At 41.1% G+C, this 24328-nt stretch overlaps 2 protein-coding genes across 2 annotated transcripts; one reads left to right on the plus strand and one right to left on the minus strand.

Annotated features, from left to right (window-relative positions):
• Positions 1-4875: 4875 nt before the first annotated feature.
• On the plus strand, positions 4876-6565 carry LOC306737790 (tripartite motif-containing protein 16-like; the record flags this gene model as incomplete). The annotated part of the gene is made up of 2 exons (XM_079219582.1): positions 4876-6207; positions 6336-6565. 2 exons carry the CDS (start codon positions 4876-4878, stop codon positions 6447-6449), a joined length of 1446 nt encoding a protein of 481 aa, XP_079075708.1. The 3' UTR covers positions 6450-6565.
• A 705-nt stretch (positions 6566-7270) lies between these two features.
• On the minus strand, positions 7271-12813 carry LOC306737527 (GTPase IMAP family member 9-like; the record flags this gene model as incomplete). The annotated part of the gene is made up of 2 exons (XM_079219260.1): positions 7271-7282; positions 11953-12813. The coding sequence occupies 2 exons, from the start codon at positions 12811-12813 to the stop codon at positions 7271-7273; spliced, it is 873 nt and encodes a 290-aa protein (XP_079075386.1).
• Positions 12814-24328: the final 11515 nt, after the last annotated feature.

Consider the following 24328-nt stretch of genomic DNA (forward strand, 5'->3'; position numbering starts at 1 on the left):
GATGAAAGCTTAAGACTCTGCAGCAATACCATCAAACTCTGGACTAGAGTAGGGTTGACCCTGAGTGGCATGTAGCCTGGGAAAACTAAACGCTATTGGGAAGTCTTCAATTGCTGAGGACTAATCAAATTCACAACTCAGTCATGGACACAGGCAGACCTCCTTGATGACGATAGGGTACCAAACGAGCAAATCATGACAACATTAAATGTGCCGCTCCATGTAATTCCTTTCTGTGGCATAGTACTTTGTATTCTGTTGTGATACAATGAAGCTAAAGCTTCTCTGAGTTCTCTTTCAGCTCCCACAAAGGTAGTTCCGTTATCTGACCGCATAGTAGCAACTTGATGACCACCAGGATTTACATCTGATTGACGTGATTTTATTTGATCAGATGTTTGACACTTGGATTTTGTCTGAGTACCTGCTTTTGTATTTCCATATTCGTCCACTTCCATTTTTTTTCCATTGTTATTTGAGCGTTCGCAGCAATGAATATTTCTGCTGAAATTATTATTTTTGCTGTGGTTTGTATTGTTCAGCATGAGGTCTGAGTGGAATTTCTTTTTTGAAATAGGATTCCATTCCATCTGAATGTGCCTTTGAAACATTGTCATGATTTGAGGCATTCAACACTGCTAATTTTGCTGTAGATGCTGCTACTTCAGTGTCCATTTCGAGTTGCTCCTTTTCCTTCCTTTATTGCGCTGCCTCTGCTGCAAGCTGTGTGGCCGAAGTTGTAGACCTGCTGTAGACCTGCTGCCTTTTGACACATTACTTATTCGACCTGAGCGTTTACTGGAAGCATTGAATTGGACATTTGAAATGCTGTCCTGAGGCTCCACTTTAAGCCTATCATCAGTGGCGGTTCTACATGCAATTACGCCCCGGGCGAGACCCCCCTCCGACCCCCCCCTTCCCTCCCCCCGGCCGGATAAAAAAAAAAAAAGGCGGAAAAATATTATATTTTGAAAAAAGACCGGATACATCAGTCTGTGCGTAGCCTCAAACGTAACCTCTTGACACATGTCAAGAGGTTCCTTACGTTACCCAAAAGTGAAACTTAAAAGTCCGTTATAACTCTGTGTTCTGGATTAAAATCAAGGCAGAGTTACTGAGATCGCCAAAAAAGCTCTGAAACCCTGCCTCCATTTCAACATCCTGTCTTTGTGAAGCGGGTTTTAATGAAGTGACAGACTGCATATAAAGGTTTAAGGTACGGAGTAGAGTCAGTAAACTGGACACAAACAACAGACATCGGGGCTCGGTCTTTTTCTCCCGTCACCCCGAGACGGACCGGCTCGTAGCAGAGAAACAAGCTCAGGGCTCCACTAATGCAGCGTCATGGCGAGTTGTATCTTTATGCAGTTTATAATTGTATTCATGCCGGTCGTATTACGTCATACTTATTACGTCATACTTATTACGTCATATTTTTCGTCTACACCGTGAAAGCCGGTCCGTGAAAATATTGTCTGACACAAAACCGGTCCGGCTCAAAAAAGGTTGGGTACCACTGCATTAGAGTACGGCTTCATAGCCCACAGTGGATTCCCCTGTGCGCACGCCGCCGCACCCACACACACACGACCCGCAGCCGGCACCCCCCAGCAAGCAGCCGCAGGGGGCGCCAATCCGCCAACCCCCCACACAGTGACATGATAGATATTGGAAAACCGCTTCACGGCCCAGATGATTTTTTTTTTTTTTTTTTTTAAGTGGTCGTGCCGCCCCCCACGTGTCATGAAAAAGTGCCGCCCCGGGCAGCCCGGGTTGCCCGTCCACCAAACCACCCCTGCCTATCATTGTGGACGTCTCCACTTTCAGTATTGGGGCAACTTTCATTGCCAAGCAACCATTTTTTTTACATCCATACTGAAGAGCTTGATGCTGAGCATTTTTAGGTTATACCACATTTCCTGCTTTGCCACCGCCTCTTTAGGTAACAACCACAACAACGTTTCATGTTTAACTTTTGCTTCACCACAGAAAACATTGAATTGTTCAAATGTACCTTTTACCTCTTTGACATAGCTTGTCTCACCCATCAAACCCAAAAGTATCTCTCTATGACTGCATTGACTTTCTTTTTGCAGATTCACAATCTTTTCCAGAAGTGCCTTTTCTGTTAATTTAACAGTCCGTTTCCTGACAGAGAGGTCCATTTTACTTGCATCAACCTGAGGCTCTGTCTCAGCTACGTCTCCTTCCATTATTCGTGATGTAAAAGTCAGTTCTGAATGTTCGCTCTGGCTCATACAGTCACCACCTGCTCACCTCTGCCGCTCCGGAAGTCACAGAACTGAGGTGAACAGCACTAAGGTGGGGCTTCTTTCCATGATGCCCTGAGTCATAACACTGATGTCCAGAAGCTCAGCATACCTGAAGCTGACATTGCAGCCCATTTAATGATCTGATTTGTCATTTTTGTTTGGTTCTTAGAGAAAATACACCAGGTGTTGGGGGAGGAGCCGCAGACTGTCTGGAGACGAGGACGTCATGGTGTACCTGAAAAACACTTTCTCCCCTACACAGCTGGAGACTGCAGCAGTCACATGACATGATTGTTTTTAAATATCTGAATGGCTGTTTGTCTGTGATCAGACTTGTTCACAGGAAAGAACTTCAGTCACCTTCACACAACTTCAGGGATTTCAGAGAAGACCTGTTGCTCACACATGTGGCTGTTACTTGGAGTTGACCCATTTCTACATGAAATTAACCAAGTTTTAGAAATACATATCCCTTTAATAATGACAGTGGTGCTCTACCCTTCATTTTTAACAGCAAATGACCCAAATAATGTGCATGTCTCACAGAATGTAGTACTGAACACAGCTTCTTGGTATTTATATAATTTGTATTAATTTAGTTGGTGCTTTCTCTTGACTTTGTAAGAGTCAACATTTCTGCAGCAATGGTCACTTTATATGCACAGTCTGACATCGTAGACAATCTCTGGTTAAATTGTTGGTAGAGCAGCAATAGTCCCAATATAATGAGTTTATGCAGGTGAACCACGCTGCTGTATGTAAACATGTCACTAAACCTGAAGGACTTTGTGTTGCATTGAGCGTTCTAGTTTATTCTGAAATATACCTCCGTTCTCTTTGCACATACTTTAATCATAATTTACATTTTGGCACTTTTTAAAAGGTTAGCCTTTGGCGTTTGTAACATTTGTTTACCTCTGCTGCCACCTGCAGGCCAAACTTCATCCCTACTTTATTTTATTTTTGTTGCCTCGTGTTGGCCAAGAATAGCAATGTGTTTTCCTCTTTTTTTATCAAGTGCTCTCTATTCTACATGCTCCCAATATGTTTTATTAAATATGATTCGGGTCGGCTTCGTGCTTGTTCTGCCGTTTCTCTTCTTCTACACTTTTTCTAATATTTAGCTTTGACGGCAGAAAAACTCCACCGAATAAAGATAGTAAAAACCCTTTCACAGGGAAACATGGGAAGAAACCTGAGGGAGAGCAACAGAGGAGGATCCCTGTCCCCAGATGGACAGAAGCAGTAGATGTCATGTGGCCAGAATAAATAACGTAACAGAGTTACAGCACATTCAATAAACATGACAAAAATGATTCATATAATGAGTAGCAATGAGAGAGGAGCTTAGTGTATCCTAAGGGGCCGATCACACCAGACCACCAATATCTCTGACGGAATCACAGGGTGAGTTGCCCTTGTGAATCGGCAGGGGAGTTGTCTGACTCCCCCTCTCCTTACGGAGTCAGCCCTAACTATAAGCGCTATCAAAGAGGAAAGGCTTAAGTCTACTCTTAAATGAGGTGTCCGTGTCTGCCCCCCGGACTGGAAATGGAAGCTGATTCCACAGAAGAGGAGCTTGATAACAGAAAGCTCTAGAACTCTAGGAACTCCCCTCTTCCTTGAAGGTCCACCCGACATTCCATGTCGCTGATCAAAACGGTGTCCACCAGTACCCTGTGCCCTCCTTACCTCATGTGTCTGTCATCCCCCTGTTTGTTTTGTTTTGCCATGTGCTCATTGTGTAGGTCTGCCATGTGCTCAAGTTGTAGGTCTGCTGAGACCCTCAGTTCCAGACCTTTTGGGTTGCTGTTGCCTTTAATTGAACCAAATTCAAGGATATTAATCAATTTCTGCATTCACAACTGAATTGTATTTCTTAAACTGCACTGCAACTTTTAATTTTAATTTGTTCACAGTTTGTTATGTTTTAATGAATGCTCTTAATTGATTTTAAATCTTGTTTTGATAATTTTAATAGCTTTATGTGAAGCACTTTGAATCGCCTTGTTGTTTATGAAGTTAGATTTGTGCTGATAACTCTCTGCTGATTCATTGAGCAGTCGAGGATACGCAAATGACATATCATGTTGTGATTCTGACTCTGTTCCTTCTTCAAAGAATAAATGTTCCTGATCAATGATTTTACCACCAGGTGTCGAGTAAATTTTTCTATCCGGCATTCATAACTTCTACAGCAGGGATTAATTTATATATTCTTCTTCTGCTGTATTTTTTGTTACTATCACCATTAAAAACGCAGAGATTACCTTCAAAAAGTTAAACTAATTAGTGTTTCTAACAGAGCAATGATCTCCTTTGTAAACAAGTGTTAAACACAGTCTCTCTCAAACTGCTCCTCTTCCTGGAATGAACCACAGCTTTAAAGCCGCTCCCCACAGTGAGCTCCGCTCTGTCTGTACTTCCTGGTTCCCTCCTCTTCAGATCTGCAGTTTTATAGATGGGTGTAACCAACATGAGCTGAAGTGCAGCAGCTGACACGCCCCGTTATCTGCAGTCACATGTTGTTCAGATCAGAGCTCAAAGTACAGTCGTTTCTGAGGAAGTGAAACTCAGACAGTCGTAGTTTTTGAGAGGTGAAATGGCGGAGAAAGGAGTTCAGCTGGACCAGGAAAGCTTCTCTTGTTCTATCTGTCTGGATCTACTGAAGGATCCGGTGACTATTTCCTGTGGACACAGCTACTGCATGAACTGTATTAAAGCCCACTGGGATGAAGAGGATGGGAAGAAACTCCACAGCTGCCCTCAGTGTAGGAAGACCTTCACACCGAGGCCTGTCCTGGGGAAAAACACCATGTTAGCAGATTTAGTGGAGCAATTGAAGAAGACTGGACTCCAAGCTGCTGCTGCTGCTGCTGCTGATCACTGCTATGCTGGACCTGAAGATGTGGCCTGTGATGTCTGCACTGGGAGGAGACTGAAAGCCTTCAAGTCCTGTCTGATGTGTCTGGCTTCTTACTGTGAGAAACACCTTCAGCCTCATCATGATGTACCTCCATTAAAGAAACACAAGCTGGTGGAGCCCTCCAACAAGCTCCAGGAGAACATCTGCTCCCGTCACAATGAGGAGAGGAAGATCTTCTGCCGTACTGATCAGCAGTCTATCTGTTATCTCTGCTTAATGGATGAACATAAAGGCCACGACACAGTCTCAGCTGCAGCAGTAAGGACCGAGAAGCAGAAAGAGCTGGAGGGGAGTCAACTAAACATCCAGCAGAGAATCCAGGACAGAGAGGAAGACATGAAGCTGCTTCATCAGGAGGTCGAGGCCATCAATCTCTCTGCTGATAAAACAGTGGAGGACAGTGAGAGGATCTTCACCCAGCTGATCCGTCTCCTGGAGAAAAGAAGCTCTGACGTGAAGCAGCAGGTCAGATCCCAGCAGAGAACTGAACTGCGTCGAGTCAAAGAGCTTCAGGAGAAGCTGGAGCAGGAGATCACTGAGCTGAAGAGGAACGACGCTGAGCTGCAGAAGCTCTCACACACAGAGGATCTCAGCCAGTTTCTACACAACTACCCCTCACTGTCACCACTCAGTGAGTCTACAGACTCATCTAGCATCAACATCCGTCCTCTGAGCTACTTTGAGGACGTGACAGCGGCTGTTTCAGAAGTCAGAGATAAACTACAGGACGTCCTGAGAGAGAAATGGACAAACGTCTCACTGACGGGGACTGAAGTGGATGTTTTACTGCCACAGCCACAGCCCACGACCAGAGCTGGATTCTTAAGGTATTCATGTGAAATCACACTGGATCCAAACACAGTAAACACAACACTGTTATTATCTGATGGATACAGAAAAGCAACATTAATGCGTGAACAACAGTCTTATTCTAGTCATCCAGACAGATTCAGTGAATGTTATCAGGTCCTGAGTAGAGAGAGTCTGACTGGACGTTGTTACTGGGAGGTGGAGTGGAGAGGGATAGGAGTTTATGTAGCAGTCGCATACAAGGATATCAAGAGAAAAGGGGGCGGGAGTGAATGTGGATTTGGATACAATAACAAATCTTGGGCATTAACATGTCTCAAAAACAGTTACACATTTTTTCACAACAAAGTCCAAACCCCCGCCTCAGGTCCTCGGTCCTCCAGAGTAGGAGTGTACCTGGATCACAGAGCAGGTATTCTGTCCTTCTACAGCGTCTCTGAAACCATGACTCTCCTCCACAGAGTTCAGACCACATTCACTCAGCCTCTCTATGCTGGACTTTGTTTTTATTATTCCTCTGGAGACACTGCTGAGTTGTGTAAACTCAAATAGACAGAAGTCATTTGAGGGTTAAACTCTGTTTGAACTCTTGAACTCATTTAGTCTCCATGTTTGTGGCTGAGAGCTGATTGTTGAGGCGTTTCTTCACTGCACAGAGATCAGCTGTCAGTCCAACCTTGTGGGACGTCTTGTCATTATTGTTGTGTAAATGTTTGAGCTAATTTAGGTGGCGCTCCTTCCTGTGTCTGTTTAGCCACGGAGGCTCTCACTGCTCATGATGACGTTTGTTTTTTCTCTGCATGAACATTTAAACTTCTCTGAACTCTAAATGTTTGATGAATGTTTGTATTGATGCTTTTATATTGTTGTTTCTCTTCCACTGCATGTTTCTGAAGAGAGAAAGCAGACCTTCATTTACCAAAGATATTTGTTCTTTTTGTGTGTATTTGTGAACAAATCCTTAAATAAATGTACATGTATTTGCTTGGTAGACCTATGAGCTATTATTAAACTTTAATTATCATGATCATAATCAATGAGGAGATCATTCATTATTCTCTTTAATATAAATTAGATTGATTGTGTCGATGATGTGAATCTGTCCATGAAATCGTTGATCAAGAGTCATTTAACAGAAACACTGAATGTTTACATGACAAATAAACAAACATGAACAAAGTATTTTCTTCTTGTCTTCATTCCAGAGTTTCACACAAAGCTGATGTATACAAAATGAAACTAATATGAGAGAATAACTGAGTCAGTTTACCTCCTGAAACACCACAAAGTACAGAGTTCATATTTAGAGCAGAAGAGCATTCATCAGTCAGTCTCTATCCTTTAAACTTCCCTCACTAAAACATCTTTGTAGTGAAAGGAGGCCAATCATATGGCGAATAAGTACCGCTTAGTTGGATCTGCCGGACGTTTGAAGCACCTTTCTACATGCGTGCATTCATATTTGATACAGAGGTGACCTGCCGACTGTCCCCTCAGAGCAGGAACGTCGACGTCTGTCCCGGTGAAGCGCCGTCACGATGGGAGGCTACTGCGTTGAACTGAGAGAGGCTCAGACGTGTTCCAAAAAACATTTTTTGTGCCTTCTCGGCGGACACGCACAGGGCATCCGTGTCTGCCAGTCTGAAGTCCTTTTATTTGGACCACAGCATTTACATCTTCTCATCTTGGTCCTTGGCCTCTTCTGTTTAACCATTCAATGCAGGATTTAAGTGTAACAAATAAACTATGCTTAGTGTTTAATGAGAATAAACCAACTGTCTCTTTATTGTTCAATTATCATCATTACGTATTGCCTCATGATCATGCTCACTCTTCCATGTATGTTTGGTTCTAAAGCAACAGAAATAAAACAAGTAAATACATGATGTATATATGGTTGCAAATGAACCACACACATCAAATATCAGATGAAATAAACAGCATTAAATACATCCATATCCATAACCTAGAACATTATTAAAGGTTTAAATTATACACTTTTATACATGTCTTCCTTACTATTACTCTGCTTCTCCTCATACAGTCTATGCTCTGAGTTCACTCAAGAATCAGCACAATAAGGTGGAAAAATAAATATGAGTGCTAACAGCAACAACTCTGGAAACACAAATGACTTTGACTAAACTATATATAACAAACTGTGTTGCATCAAACCATGCACCGATTAATTGAAAACTTGATTATTGCGGTGTACATGGATATTAATATTAAACCACCTGTAGTATACTGTTGCTAACTTACTCCCATCGGCCCAGGTTTATTTATTTGTATTCATTAATTTAATGTTATCTAATGTTATTCTGGTATGTGTTTGCATCATGGACTGTGAATAAGAGTGTATTGCTCATTATTGCCTTGACTTTAATTTTTTTATATTCTTACTTCTGGGTCATGCTTTCCGTCTCCTTTCAAAGGCAAAAACTGAGCCTGCTTTGGGAGGAGGGCTGTTTAAAACTGTTGAAGACTCTGACTGTTATCTGAGAGGGAAAACCTGTCCCTGGAAATGTAATTGAGATTGCAGTTTATTGATATTGGAATGTAATTTTGTAGGAGATGCGTGACAGAGAGACATCATCATCTTGAAATACAATATTAGTTTCCTCTTTTGTTTTACATTGTATTCATTTGACCGATCGTCACAAAAGGTCAAACACATTCATGAGTACACTGTGTTGGCCTTTGTAGGGGTTTAAATGATCAGGTCCCCTTCCAGGTAGCAGGTGCTTGTGATTCTATACAGGCAGTAGGACACGTCTCCTTGGATTAAAAAGTCAAATGGACTTCTGTTGGGGCATTATGAGTCTTTATAGAAGATAGTAAAAGCTACAAACAAATATTTAGAGAGCACTATGGGTGTCTCCAAACTAGCTAACCATAATATCCCCTTCTCTTCTCTTTTTTCCTCTAACATGTACAATTTTTCCAGAGAGCATTTGGGTGCAACACGCCCCTCGCTCTTTACACACCTTAGTGTGGAACTTTATGTGGTATTTATTTAGCTTTCAAATCAATGAAGTAGCAAAGGGGAAGCTCAACCTTTGGCAGCGTAATGTATGCACAGCAAACACATTTTGATAAGAGTCACCACAAATATGAACCATATCTGATGTAATTGATCTTTTGAACAATAGATGCATGAATAACACTGCAGTTGAGCAGGTTTAGTTTTGCTTCTATACCCACCACAAAACCATGTCCAATTATCCCCCCCAAAAAAAGACAAAGCAGATTTGCATTATATTTTCAGAATCAATCCTGCAACCAGTCAGTCAGAGCTTTGTGTAATACATCTATAAGCATGAACACAGCCTGCCTTCAGACCGTAAGGGTCAGAGTCAGAGAAATGTGTTTCTACATGGCATGTGGTCTAAAAAGAGAAAAGTAGACGCTTTGCTCATATAATACATATAATAATAGGAATAAAATCATATAAAATTGAAATGTCTCCCTTTTTGTTTTTTAAGTTCTTATATATAAGCAGAACACAACAGAGGGGATATATGAACACGTACAGCATTACATAACTTGTGAAAAGAATGATTTGATGACAAACTATGCTGTTAAAATGTAATACTTTGAAATCAGTGGCGGCTGGTGGCAGTTCTTTTTGGTAGGGCCATCTAATCAATTTCAGTAAACATCCCAGTATGATTCAATGTAAAAAAAAGGTATCACGCATTACTACTTTGCAGTTGAATATTTAACATTTATTCCAAAACTTTTACATAATAATTACATCTTATTAAGACAATTCAACATGATTTTTCATGTTGAATTGTATTAATGATTAACGGCATTATGCGCCAAATTCAATAATGAATGACAAACCAAATTCAATAATGAATGAAAAACTAGTGTATTGCACGCTTATATTTTAAAGTAGTGTTATCAGAACAATATAACAGGCACTTTCGGAGCAACAGCAAGTTAACAACAGTATACAAGTCAGTTTTCTTTCTTTTTTTCTGAACAGGTACCAGAGGAAACATTTTTATTTTATCCGGGAACAGCATAAACAGTCTGTTCAGTAGGAAGGGTCCCACAAGCGACTCCTTCTTTTGTCCATGTTCAAAAAGGGGCGTAAAAATCAATATAATCAATCATCATCAATATAATGAACTGTGTAAGTAACTCAATATGTGTTCTAAAGTTAGAAATGTTTTGTCAATCAATTTTGTTGTTTATGTTGCATGTTTTTTGTCTTCCGTAAGCAAAATGTATCTGGTTTCCTGTTGAGATAATGTGCTTTCATTTTGAAGGCGAAAAACTGAGTTGAAACGGAAGTTGCACGGCTAAACAGTTGCTACGGTCTTTAAAGGCCATCTGTCGGAGGGGTACGCTACAAACTGTAACTCCGAGATAACTGTGGTTAGCGATGTCCTGTAGTCTCAGAGAGAGCAACAGCTGGTGCACGTTGATAATATATATCATGTCGCATACCCCTCCGAAAGATAGTCCTGCACTTGACTGATTTCAAGTGTATTGATAAATTCCCAAAACTAACCTAAGAGCTGTGTACAAAGGCACAAAAATGATAATTATGTTAGCTTACTCCTCGTTTGCATTAATAGCATCACACACACAGAGCCAACACTCATGGCAATTTCCTTAAAACATACTCAAAAGCCCCACAAAACTTCACACAATCAATTATTTTAGATAAAATGTGCCGTTTTTATCCACCTCATTGTGTTTTGTCACCGCTGTCCTTTGTCCGTGGGTAGCGATGTTGACTTAGCCTGATATGCTAGTTTAGTAGCTTGATGGAGTTATCCATGTGTGTCCTGGTGTTCTCATGTGTTCTTAATGTTTCCGACAAATGCTTCATGTCCCTTAATCTCATAGCTGTCCATGCTGGATCGGTTCCTGTTCCTGTTCCTGCTTTTAAAAAGCAAGCATGGAAAGTAAAATACGGCGTTAGCACGACTGCATCCAGCAGCTAGCTTAGCCAAACCGAGCTGCTTTCCTTTCACGCGAGTCTGTTGTCTTATGGTGAGGTCAGGCTGATCTGGGACTAGTTGTTTTACCTGTAGTTTCTCCGCCAAAGTTCTTCTTTCAAACGGGTGTTGGAGGAGAGATTATACCGAGTTAGCGTTTGGTCTCCTTTGAAGAGCAGTGCTCGACTCGTGCTTGCACTCGCAATTTAGATTACAGTCATTTTTACTTCATATATTCCTCTGAGTGGGAGCTTCTGGAGGCTTCCTCTGTATTTGACAGTCAAAACTAATCAAACAATCTCCCAATTATGCCTCCTAATCGTTCTACTCCTTTTACTATTGCTTTGCCACCATCAACTACTACTTCACCAACTATTACCAGAGGAATTAATGGATTTTTTTTAACCGAATCAGAATCAGAATCAGATTTAGAATCAGATTCAGATTCAGAATCAGAATCAGATTCAGAATCAGAATCAGAATCAGATTCAGAATCAGAATCAGATTCAGAATCAGCATCAGCATCAGAATCCTCGAGAGACAAGCAGAGAGAAAGAATCCTCTTTCTCTCTGCTTCTCTCTCTTCCCTCTTTCTCTCCTCATTCAGACACTCCCTCCACATGCTCATTTCCTCCTTTCTCTCTTCCCTCTCCCTCTTCCTCTCCTTCTCCCTCTTTCTCTCCTCATTCACACGCTCCCTCTCCCACTTCATTTCCTTCTGTCTCTCTTTCCTCTCCCTCTCTCTCTCAGCCTGGAGTTGTTCATCCATTGTATTCATCATGTTTGCCATCGCCTTTTCTTTCTCTTCTCTTTCTCTCTTTCTCTCTGCTTCTCTCTCTTCCCTCTCTCTCTTTCTCTCCTCATTCACACGCTCCCTCTCCCACTTAATTTCCTCCTCTCTCTCTTTTCTCTCCCTCTCGCTCTTTTCCCTCTCCCTCTTTCTCTCAGCCTGGAGTCGTTCATCCATTGTATTCATCATGTTTGCCATCTCCTTTTCTTTCTCCTCTCTTTCTCTCTTTCTCTCTGCTTCTCTCTCTTCCCTCTCCCTTTTTCTCTCCTCATTCACACGCTCACTCTCCCTCTTCATTTCCTCCTGTCTCTCTTTACTCTCTCTCTCTCTATCAGCCTGGAATTGTTCATTCATTTTGATCATCTCTTTTTCATATTTTTCCTGCAGTTTCCTCTCCACTTCCTCTCTCTCTTTGCGTGTTTGCTCTTCTTTCTCTTTCAGGATGCGTTGTTTCTCCTCTTCGGCTGCCCTCTCTGCCTCTTGGAACATTTCGTTTGTGTAGTGGCGTCCTCCGTTCCTCTGGACTACATTTCTGATCTTCTGGAGCAGCTCAGTGACCTGAGAGCGATCCTTCAGCTTATTATTGAAGACATGGTATTGGCCATTACATCTGTGCACAAGTCCCTGCAGGTCTGAAGAACCCTCCAAGAAGTCCTCGATAGTGTCTTCAAGCTGGTCACCATGAGTAAAGAGGACCATGCTGTATCTGTCTGCAGCCTGGCCAAAGATTTCTTGAATTTTCTGCACTATCTGCTTTTCGTCGTCAGTGTATCTGCCCAGCCTGATGACCACCAGGAACACATGGGGTCCAGGAGCAGCGTAAGAGATGCACTGGGCCACATCTTTAGTGGTTTTATCCATGCCAAACCTGGTGTCAAACAGGCCTGGGGTGTCGATAACAGCAACCTTTTGCCCGTCCACTGTAGCTTTGCCCTTGGAACAGTCTGCAGTCATAGACGTTGCACTGAACTTTGATTCAAAGCACTGTCGTCCCAGAATGGTGTTTCCAGTGGCACTCTTCCCAATCCCAGTCTTCCCCACCATCACTATCCTCATTTCCTCATCATTGTTGCTGCTGCTTCCTGTGTAGAAGAATGAGTGACACTGAATAAGAATCTACATCAGGTTGTACACACATTGTTCTCAGAGCAACTTGTACAGATATAAAAGCATATAAGCATCCACTCTGCTGCTTTGACAGAGTCAACACGTTCAATTTGTTGAGGTTCCAATTTACAACTTTTCTTGCAGACTTTCATTTGAAAAAAATAAATGTTCTCATCAGGCTTTCTCTCCATGATCTAATGTTGCTTCCATATATAATGTTCAGTTCACCACTTACAGGAAAAGGCAGCAGGACTTTTAAACTACTCCCTCTGTCAGATGAAAGTGGAACTGCAAGGTGGAAACCTGTCCACCTATCCACACTGACACATTTATTTAAGGGGTCTAAGATTTTAACAATGACAATGTTTCGTGATAAAATCATGAAATACAATGTTGTAAGAATAAAACCGTTCATGTCAGTCACATCACTTAATCCTGTGAAGCCTAATCCATTAAATAATATTCAGAACATTCTGATTATTTTATATTTAACCTTTAGTCCAAAAAAATAAAACTTGTATTTACATATATGGTACTTTTTTTTTTAATTTCAGAAGGGTCAGTGATCAAGAAAATGGATAAAGTGTATGTCAGTGGAAATGTTGAAGAGCTAAATGAGTCTGTATGTCAAGCAATTCTAGAGCCTGCAAAGCAGTCCGTGCTGAAGAAGGGAGGGAAGCACAAAAAGAAGATCGCACCCTGGTGGACAAAAGAATGTAATGAAGCAATTAAATCTCGAAATAAAGCATTTAAAGTATTAAAAAAGAATCATAGTTTTCAGAATCTTATTGTATACACAATAAGATTCTGAAAACTATGATAAGTCACAAGCAAAGGTTAGGAGGAGGATAGCAAATACAAAGAGAGATTTGGGGGTTTGATAAATTGATAAAATATGGAAAATGATAAAAAGAATGAACGGGATTAAAAGGGAGTTTGGGTATCCAGTCCTAAATGATGGGGAAACAACAGCAGTGAGAGATGAGGAGAAAGCTGAGATGTTGGCACAAACCTTTGTCAACATCCATAGTTCAGGCAATATTAGTGAAGAGTGCAAAAGGGTGGGGGGGGGGGGGGGGGGGGGGCACTACAATAGTGGAGAATGAATATGTTTTACAGCAAGAGGAAGAGACTAATAATCTGCTAAACAAGCCTTTCACAAAGACGGAAAACAAAAATGTCGGCACCAGGCAAGGAATCAAATCAGTTACATCATGATAAGAAATCTAGGAGAATCATCTCAGGATATACTGCTTGAGCTATATAATAAAGTTTGGGAGGGTGGGAAATTGCCTCAAAGTTGGAAGGAGGCCATTGTAGTCCCAATACGCAAACCCGGTAAAGAGCGCACTAACCCAGGGAATTATAGACCAATAGCGCTAACGTCAAATATCTGCAAAATAATGGAGAAAATGCGAAATGAAAGATTAACATATCATGTAAATCTGTAAAGGATATTTATCCAAATATCAGAGTGGTTTCAGGAAAGGGAGAAATACAACAGATCCAGCTTTAAGTTTGGAACATGAAATTAGGAAAGCACAGGTAAACAAAGAAAGTGTGGTAGCGGTCTTTCTTTGACATAGAGAAGGCATTTGATATGATGTAGAGAGAAGGGTTATTAATTAGACTTCGCAAGTTGGGTGTTAAGGGTCGAATATATAGATGGATACAATATTTTTTATTAAACAGATTCATAGAAGTCAGAGTTGGAGAGAGCTATTCAGGAAAGTATGGTATCGAAAACGGAACTCCTCAAGGGAGTATAGTCAGTCCGTTACTATTTTCCATAATGATAAATGATGTATTCAGTGAGATAGAAAATGACATGGGATTGTTATATAAATGGGGTTTTACATTTTCAGCAGATAAAACAAAAACAATGTTCTTTACAAGGAGACAAATTGGTAGTGATGTAAAAGTAAAACTATATAATCACGAATTGGAAAAAGTAAAACACTTTCCATGTTTGGGTTTGTGGTTTGCCGAAAGGGTCACATGCGCTGTACATATTAAAAAAGTAGGGGATAAATGTAAGAAAGTGTTAAATATAATGATGTCTGTGGTGGGAAGAGAATGGGGGGCAGATAGAACTGCTTTGAAAGCCATATACATTGGATTAGTTCGATCTCTATTAGATTAGGGGTGTGTGGTGTATGGGTCAGCAGCAAAATCATCTCTAAAACAATTAGATAAAATCCAATATCAGGCAATGAGAATATGCACCGGTGCTTTTAAAACAACTCCAACGGCGGAGCTACCGGTGGAAATGTGTGAAATGCCTCTAGAATTACGGAGAACGCAGTTGGCATTAACCTATTGGGCTAATCTTCAGGGAAGAGCATCCAACACAGGAAACCTTAGTACCCTGCTGGGAGAAGGAGAGGAGGGAGACAAGAAGCTTTGGATGGACAGCAGCACAGAAAGCAAAATAAATTAACATTGACAAATTAAACTTCAGTCCAACAGTTCCATTGCCAGCAATAGCACCGTGGATACTTCCTGAGGCAACAGTAGACTTGGCTTTACAAGGACAGAGGGGGTACGTTTAATGCGCATACGATTCAGACACACATCGACAGTTACCACACTTATGTCCAGGTTTACACAGACGCACGCATCAAATAATTCAGCAAACAAGGTAGAAATAGCAGTTATAGTCCCAGAATTTAACATCAAAATAGGTACAATTATTACAGAGGGAGTATCAGTGTACTGGCAATAATGTTTGCACTGCAGTGGATAGAGGACACAAGACCATTGAGGACGATCATTTGTTCAGACTCCAGTTCATCACTTGATAGTTTACGGAACAGTCATTCAGACAGTAGACCAGACATCCTCTTTGAAATGCAGCAAACACTATACAGAATTCAAATGATGGGTATGACAGTGGTGTTCTTATGGGTTCCTGGGAAATGAAATGCCGGATAGAGCGGCAAAAGAAGCCACAAAGAGTAGTGGCTCAAAAATTGAAGTCAACTTCAGTAAATCAGAGGCCATGGGGATTATTAAAATGAGGTTAAAGGAATGGTGGCAGAAGCAATGGGAGGAGGACAGAAAAGGACGATGGTTGCTCAGAGTCCAGAGGAAAGTGGGGGACATGAGATGTGCAGGAGGGAACAGGAGAGAAGAAACCGTCATTTCAAGGCTGCGATTTGGACACACTGGGCTGAACGGCATGCTATGGAAAATAGGGAAACACAACACGGGAAGATGCGACTATTGTGGGCAGGAAGAAACAATATAACACGTTATTCTACACTGTCAGAGGTATGAGAATGAAAGGAGACAGCTGGTTGGAGGCCTCGGGAAGGAGAAGGTACGCGCCTTATAAAGCTGGCTTTATTTGTTTGGAAAGTTATTGTCTGAGAGTATATTCGCCTTGTTTTCATTAAGTTAACTATATGTGTTTTATTGCCAGTAAAGAATGTCACCAAAGTAGTTAGCTAACACTTACGCAATGCCGTCTTTCTAGACAGAGCATGCGCTGCTAATATGTGTCCTTTTGTCATTAATGCAGGTGAACAATAAACCTGCTGTTACCACAAGCCTGCCCAGATCCATGAGATTACTTTGACCAGGAGACATCTCACAGAGGTTACATGATGCTCAACAAATCATGATTTTAAGGGAAAAGAAGTATTCCAGAATGTGTAATCAGGTTACAGTCTTGCGACTAAAGTCAGCAAAACTAGATATTGCATTAGCAGTTCTACCCAGTAAGTCTAATAAAGTATTAGTTTATAGGAGGTACAGAGGAACAACTCATGAAAGTAGATTCAGCAGTGAGTACTGCTATATCACCAAACAATCACTGTACTTTAAAACATGGATACAGGTTCTTACCTAAGTATCTGGCCATGTTTGGGTTAAAGAGTGGAGAAGATCCTGCAGCTGAAGTTCAGACAGTTCAGAGTGTGTCTCCTGCAGCTCTGGTAGAATGACCTTATATGCACTAAACCACGCCCACAAATAGAAAGTGAAACTAAAGCTTTTTATAGAGGTTTCGGTTGTGGAATTAGTTTTTAACTGTATAAGTACAAGTGAGAATACATACCAAATACAATATACAGTCGAATAACTTTGGATGAGTATACACACGTAGTCTAACAAAGAAAGCAAGAGACATTAGTTATTCTAGATGAATTAATCAAGAGAGTATTACTATTAGCTTAAGCATATTACACAAGCTTTGTCACATGACACATTCAGTTAGTACTAGAGCTTTAGTGTAATATACATGTTTAAGAGTACTTTCAAATGTTTTAAACCTTGAGCCCTTTAAAAACACGTACATGACCTCAGGTTGAAAACACTGATAAAAAAAGACAATCATTTAACTCTGCATACAGTCCTGATAATGACTAGTATATCACAGATAAATATGAAACTTGTGAAGAGAAAAGTTTTTCTCGAACTTTGCTTTGTACATTCCTACTGTTGTTTGACTTGTATGTTCTGTTTGAATTCTGCCTTTAAAAAAAGGCTTATTCAGTAACAGTTTGTCTCCTGAATATCTAACTTCTGTATCCGGCCCTGCTGTATTGTACAGATAGTCCCTGTGTTACATGGACCTTAAACGCTGCTCTCCCCCTCCCTCCACCATTTACAAGAAATGGCAGCACTTCTTCAGAGCAGCTCCCCCTCCCCTTCAGTAAACACAGGAAAAGGCAACAGTTCTCTTAAATTCCACATGATATTTTGGACTTTAAATTGTTCTTTGACCTATGTAATAAATTATGCAATGATTAACAAGCATTGACATGTTTCAGGACTGCAAACATTGCGAGGCAAGTATAGTTGAATATGACATACTATATACACAAAGACAATTCAAAGTACATTTAAAAAAGTATTAATCACATTAACCAGAACGTGCATCAATAGAAATTAATAGAAATGACTATTGAGAAAGGGAAAAAGAAAGATTTACAAGGCAGTACATCTTTAGATTTGTGAATGCATGAATGCTTAAGGTTTAGTCAATCCAACATATTCACACAGAGGACTGTAGTGGCGGATTACTTTATCTATAATATCGATGATGACTAATCTTTAAACACCTGATGCTGTATGAACTAATCCTGGTTTTTGACTGTTTGGTGAGACGCCACACAGAACCCACGCACGGGACCTCAGTAATCCCCCCACCTCCCCCTCACACACACAGAACACAGAGAGTTTGGTTCAGAGTTCACTTCACTTAGATTTATTTGTAATCTGAGTTGGTTCTGGTATCATTAGACAACAGCTTCCGACCCCGTCTGTCTAACGTAACAACTCCCGAATAAACAAACAGACAGAATATTTATAACGTAACATTCAGTTCAGGTACAGTCCCCGTGCAACCAGGGGTGGATTGGCCATAGGGAGTACCGGGAGTTTTCCCGGTGGGCCTGTCAGTAATGGGCCGGCAGTGGCTGACCTTTTTTTTTATTTTTTCATGTAAAGATGCATAAGAGGCCCAGTGGCCCTATGGTAGGCCCAGTAGTCCCGCCCACGCATTTTCCAGACCCCTCGTCCAATCACCTTTAATGATGAGCTAATGACACATCATTAGCAATCTGTGAGAGATAAGAGAAAGCAAAAATATAGCGTCAACAAGCACGTATCATTGTACTTTGTACATTGTAAAAACACTTCCTGTTTCCATGCTTTTCACAATAAGAGTAAATAATGTAATAAAACAAGTGACAACATACAGGAGGGGGAGGAGGAGATTGGTGGTGGTGATAGCAGGTGAGTGTGCTAGCTAACATGTTGTGGATAAACACTCATTCACTAAATGTTCAGAAACGTTGTCTATGAACTTTACTTGAATAAATCTAGTTCTAAAGTGTTGGAAAATCATATACTATCCTGATTAATTAACCACTATTTTATGGTGCTGTGGTTTGAGCATGCAGATCTGCTTGTTCACATTTTTTATAATTACAAATCAGGTCACCAGAGTTAAAGTGTTTTAAGTATCAATACACTTTCTTTAAGCCCCAATTTGTTCAAATATGCTTGACCTATTTTTTTCTGTCAGTGTTTATGGTTTATTGTCCATGCTTTTCTTTTTTTTTAACACTTATTTATGGAAATTTTCAGATTAAATTACATCAAATAAGAGACAAAGAGACAATGACCCATTTCAGTATAGTAGTGTTATTAAGGGCTTGTGTGATTATATGTACAGTACATCAACGGACCGAGTTGGCATAGTATCTGCGCGCGGATTGTGGTGGGTCAGTCTGGACCAAAAAGTCCAGGGCCGAATTTTTGTCCCAGTCCAGGCCTGCGTGCAACCCCCCTAATTTCATATTTCTTGTCACTCACTCTTATCATGTACACCAGCTAAAGCCTTCCTATTTATTGTTTGAGTTGTGTTTAGAAGTTGTACATGGGGATGTGGCTGCTCTGGCTAACGTCTTCACACCCCTGTCTTTACTGCTAACTATGGCCAAGTGGTGCAAAGATTTGCAGCTAAATTGAGGCAATCGACACGTGGGCAGATTCGTCTGTAAAGATCCCCAAAAGAATCCCAAAAAAGAAAAACAGCAAGGCCTTGGCTCTCTTTGACCGCAGTGGAAATATTGTTTATGAAACTCAATGAGCACAAACTGAGATGTCAACTTTAGACGTTCAGACCAATTATCACTCAGTTTCAACTGGGTGATAATTGAGACCTATTTCCCCCTTATTTTCAACGGGCTAAAATACGGTTACAACATCAACGTGTCACAAAACACCAGTATGTTTAACAATGATGACGCTTTGTTCAGCCGTATGTTGAAAAAGCGTTGACATTATCCCTTTAAATATGAAGGTCTGAATATGTTTTTTAGATTTAAAAGCTGTAAACTGCAGGTCTAAACTCTCCAACTCTCCTTTTTTGTGTAAAAAACGTCCGACTTTAAGTTCTCTGACACTTGAACCATGCATAGTTAACATACATATAGACATTTAAATATCTTATTTAATTACATTGAAACCAGGTTGAGATAAAGAGATAGAGAGAGAGCGTGTTAGTCTGTGTCGGAGATCCGGTGATCAAGCACAGCAGGTTTACCTAGATATGCTTCTCATTGGTCATTTCGGGAAATGCAGACTCCCGATTGGGGAAAGGAAAATAAGTCCCACCCCCCTACCAGGAAGAAGAATTCACGTTACCAAGTGAGAAAATATGCGAGCGAGCGCTAATTATTTTACAAATGAGTTCAGCCGACACAAGTAATAACTGGTAAAACTGTTAGAGACACATTCTGTGCGTTGCGAGACTGCAGCTATGCGACGTGAGAGAGGAGATTCAGAGACCTTTTTGTTTTGTTTTGTTTTGCTGAGTCAGCTAGCATGCTAACTGTATTAGCCACATGTCTGTCGATCGATAAGTGAAGCTAATGTTAAAACTACAGTTGTGAAATAGAGTGTTACATGTTAATGCAACAAAGTTAACAGGGGCGCCTGTTAATCCGTAACACAGTGAACCGTTGACATTCTTCATTTCTAGTAGGGCTGCAACAACGAATCGATAAAATCAATAAAAATCAATTGTCAGAAGAGTTGGCAACAAATTTCATTATCGATTCGTTGTGTAGCGCGATTATTACGCCATTCAATAAGTCGCAGAGAAGAAGAAAAACAGCGGAGCAGAGCAACTGGCCTTCCAGCGTTTCTGAGATTGGAATCACAGTCCCGTTTGTGATATGATGGGGACCAGTCGAGGAGGTTTAAGAATACCAGACTGACACAAACACAAACATTATGACATGTGCCATACTGCAAGCTGGAGCAGACCGGATCCACCACCTCACTGCATGGATCCTGGACTACCTCACCAACCACCTCACCAACCGTCCCCAGTATGTGCGGATACGGGAGTGTGAGTCAGATCGGGGGTCCTGCAGCACAGGGACCCCACAAGGAACCGTTCTGGCCCCATTCCTCTTCTCCATATACACATCGGACTTCAAACATAACTCTGCCAACTGCCACCTGCATCTCCGCCGATGATGACAGGGAGTACAGAGAACTAAACCAGGCCTTTTTAGGATGATGCCAGCAGAACCGCCTCCAGATAAACTCCAGCAAGACCAAGGAGCTGGTGGTGGACTTCCGCCGTGGTAAACGCTCTCCTCCGATACCGGTGAGCATCCAGGGACTGGACATTGAGATTGTGAAGTCGTACAAGTACCTGGGTGTTCACTTGAACAACAAGCTGGACTGGACTGACCATGCTCATGCACTTTATAAAAAGGGACAGAGCAGACTCTTTCTGCTGAGGAGACTGAGGTCTTTTGGGGTGCAGGAAAGCTCCTGAAGACCTTCTTCGACTCTGTGGTGGCATCAGCCATCTACTATGGAGTCTTCTGGAGCAGCAGCATCACTGCAGCTGACAGGAAGAGACTGAACAAGCTGGTAAAGAAGGCCAGCAGTGTACTGGGTGCCCTCTGGATACTGTGGAGGTGGTGGGGGACAGGAGGATGATGGCTAAGCTCTAGTCCCTGATGAACCACGCCTCCCACCCCATGCAGGACACTCTAGCAGCGCTGCACAGCTCCTTCAGTCACCGGCTGATTCACCCCCGGTGTCTGAGGGAGAGGTACCGCAAGTCCTTTCTTCCCGCTGCTGTCAGGCTGCATAACACGCTGGGCTCCCAGTAGGCCACGAACACTTTGAACACTTTGAACACTTTGACACTTTGACACTTTGATCACTTTAATCACTTTTGAACTTGGACACTTCTGAACACTTTATTATTCACCTGGTGCAATATCCAACACGTGCAATACGTTTAAGTACTTTATATACTTTTATATTTTTTATTCAGTCTGTATATTCAATATTCCAGAAGAAAAACTTATTTACTCTCAATCAACTACTGTTTCACAGTTATATTATTAATCATATACTGTGTAAAGGCTTGTGGCTTCTCATTTGACCTCCTCTCCTGTTAAAACATACGTATGCTTTAACAGTGACCTTCTGATAGTCTTGAGACTGTGGATGCCTACATGTCTCTGTGTGAAGAATGTGGTGTTCCTTGTTATCATATGACCATGCCGATGCAAGCACTTGTGAGCAATGCTGCTGTAATCCTGTAATTTCCCCACTGCGGGACTAATAAAGGATTATCTTATCTTATTGTATCTTATACAACCTGAGTTCAGTTTCTATATTAGTAGTCATACCAGCTGTTAGTCAAAGGTCAATTCCCTCCTGGCAGACCTCAGCATTACTTATTATCAGCTGTAGTTTTAACAGCAGGCAACATATGAATCACAGATATCGAAAAAAAAAATTAATTTATCAAAAGTATCAATGATATGGAGTCAGATTCATGAAACGTTGTTATCTTGTTGTTGCGGGGTCCACGTAAATTGAATTATATGTACATATTTAACCATTAACTTAAACAAATATTATATATGACGTACCTTATAATTTTTTCGAAAAAAGAAAAGTATTCTCTCGGGCCCAGATGGACCAGAACCCTAAACATTTGTTTTTATTTGGAATGAATTCCCCCCTTGTGAACGACCGTGTAATGCATCTCAGAGTTCATGCATGAATCCTGCATAGTTGAACCCGTTCATTAGGTTTGTTGTTCCTGTTCAACCAAGCATGCTGCCTCGGTGTGTGTGTGTGTGTGTGTGTGTGTGTGTGTGTGCCTCCTGTCCTGTGGGACAGAGAGAGAGAGACACACACACACACACACACACACACACACACACACACACACACACACACACACACACACACACACACACACACACACAGAGAGCCAACACTCCTTTTCCTTACATTTTTCCTTTTCCACACATTTCCTTAAAACATACACAGTTATTACAACTTTAACTAACCTTGTGCCTCTTCCGTGGAGTGCTAATACCAATACCGTTTCTAATTTGTATTAGAAATTAATTAATTATTATTATTATAATTTGTATAATTAATAATATTATAAATATTTTTTATTTTTTGGTGGCTGAAGGTGGGTGTGTGTATAATAATGTAGATTGTCATGCTAATTCTTCTTCCATTTGGAACCTAAAGAACCCTAAAGAACCCTAGCATAGTTGGGTCTCACCTGAATGTGCAGCTAACCTGTAGATAATCCTTTTCTACTTCTTGACAGAGAGGGAGAGGTCTCTGAGTAACATTGTTGTCCCTTTAGTAAAAAGGCACATAAACTCCTGAGCAGGACTGAACGCACAATAACAATGATATTCAATAAGTGAATCATTTATTTAAAAATATATAATAGAGGATGATACATAGACATACATATACAGTTGCGTACAGACCACTTAATACAACAATACTTAAGGTGTGCTCATAAAGGGATGTGGAGAGTACAGAGCACATTTCACATCAGACTGTCTCTCCTGGAAGACGTTCATAGTGCTGCACTTTGTTGTTCACATGAAAAGTGACTGAAATAGTCAGTGAAGAAGGAAGTTCAAACCCCGCCTACTTTCTCATATCCCCAAAACTGACCAATCACTGCAGATACGTGGGCGTGAACATCTGATTAGAGAGCTACAAGTTAAAGTTACGAAATGGTTGAACACAGAATCCTAATCCAACGTCAGAAAGGTGTGGAGGACAGTGTTGTCCTCTGTAACGTCCCCTGGCAGTCGTATAGCAGCGAATACGGTGAGTATCACCACCTCGTCCTGGAGCCCAGCTTCAGGCCCATTCATGCATTCACATGCAGTGGTGAACACTGTGTTTTCTAATCACTCACTTATAGTATTTTTATGGTGACATACTTGTGGGTATGAATGAAGAAATTAAAATAATTAATACTTTTTGATTAACATAGTAAAAGTAATTATACTACTGAAATTCTATTAGCAATGCACTATATTTCTTCATTACTGCTAAAAGTAATTTACACTGTGGGCTTTACAATCTGTTTACGACTCTGTCACGGCCAGGTCATGCCTCCAGTCTGCACTGGGTGTGTTAGGGGCGTGGTCCCCTGATTACAACTCATCTCACTTGGTCAAGCAACCAAGCTGCCTTCAATCCACTAATCACCCTGCAGTATATCTACCCCTGTTCTTCATCCACTCGTCGCCAGATCGTTGTCCAACTAACCTGGTAGAGACTGCGCCTGGCTGCTCTGTTGTCTAGTTCATTCTGAGTTTGAAACTAATTGTTTTTGCCTTGCCTCTGACCCTGTCTTTTGTTTGCAGTAGGGATGGGCGGATGAAGTTGTGAAGCATTGAGGCTTTCTTCCTATTTGTACCGAAAAGGATTCAAAGCTTCATGTTGAAGAAGAACAGCGACATCTGGTGGCCGACTGGAGTTAAAGCAGCTGTTTAACAGTGTGACCGAAGCACTACAACACCTCAATGTTTCAATCTCACATTTCTGCAGTAAAAGTAAATTAAAGCTGCGTGTTCATTCACGGATTTGATGTTACATACAACCATTAACGATGTTGCTTCTGTCGTGTTTTACATTGCAA

This window comes from Taurulus bubalis, assembly GCF_910589615.1.
Source record: "Taurulus bubalis genome assembly, chromosome: 6".
Lineage (NCBI taxonomy): Eukaryota > Metazoa > Chordata > Actinopteri > Perciformes > Cottidae > Taurulus > Taurulus bubalis.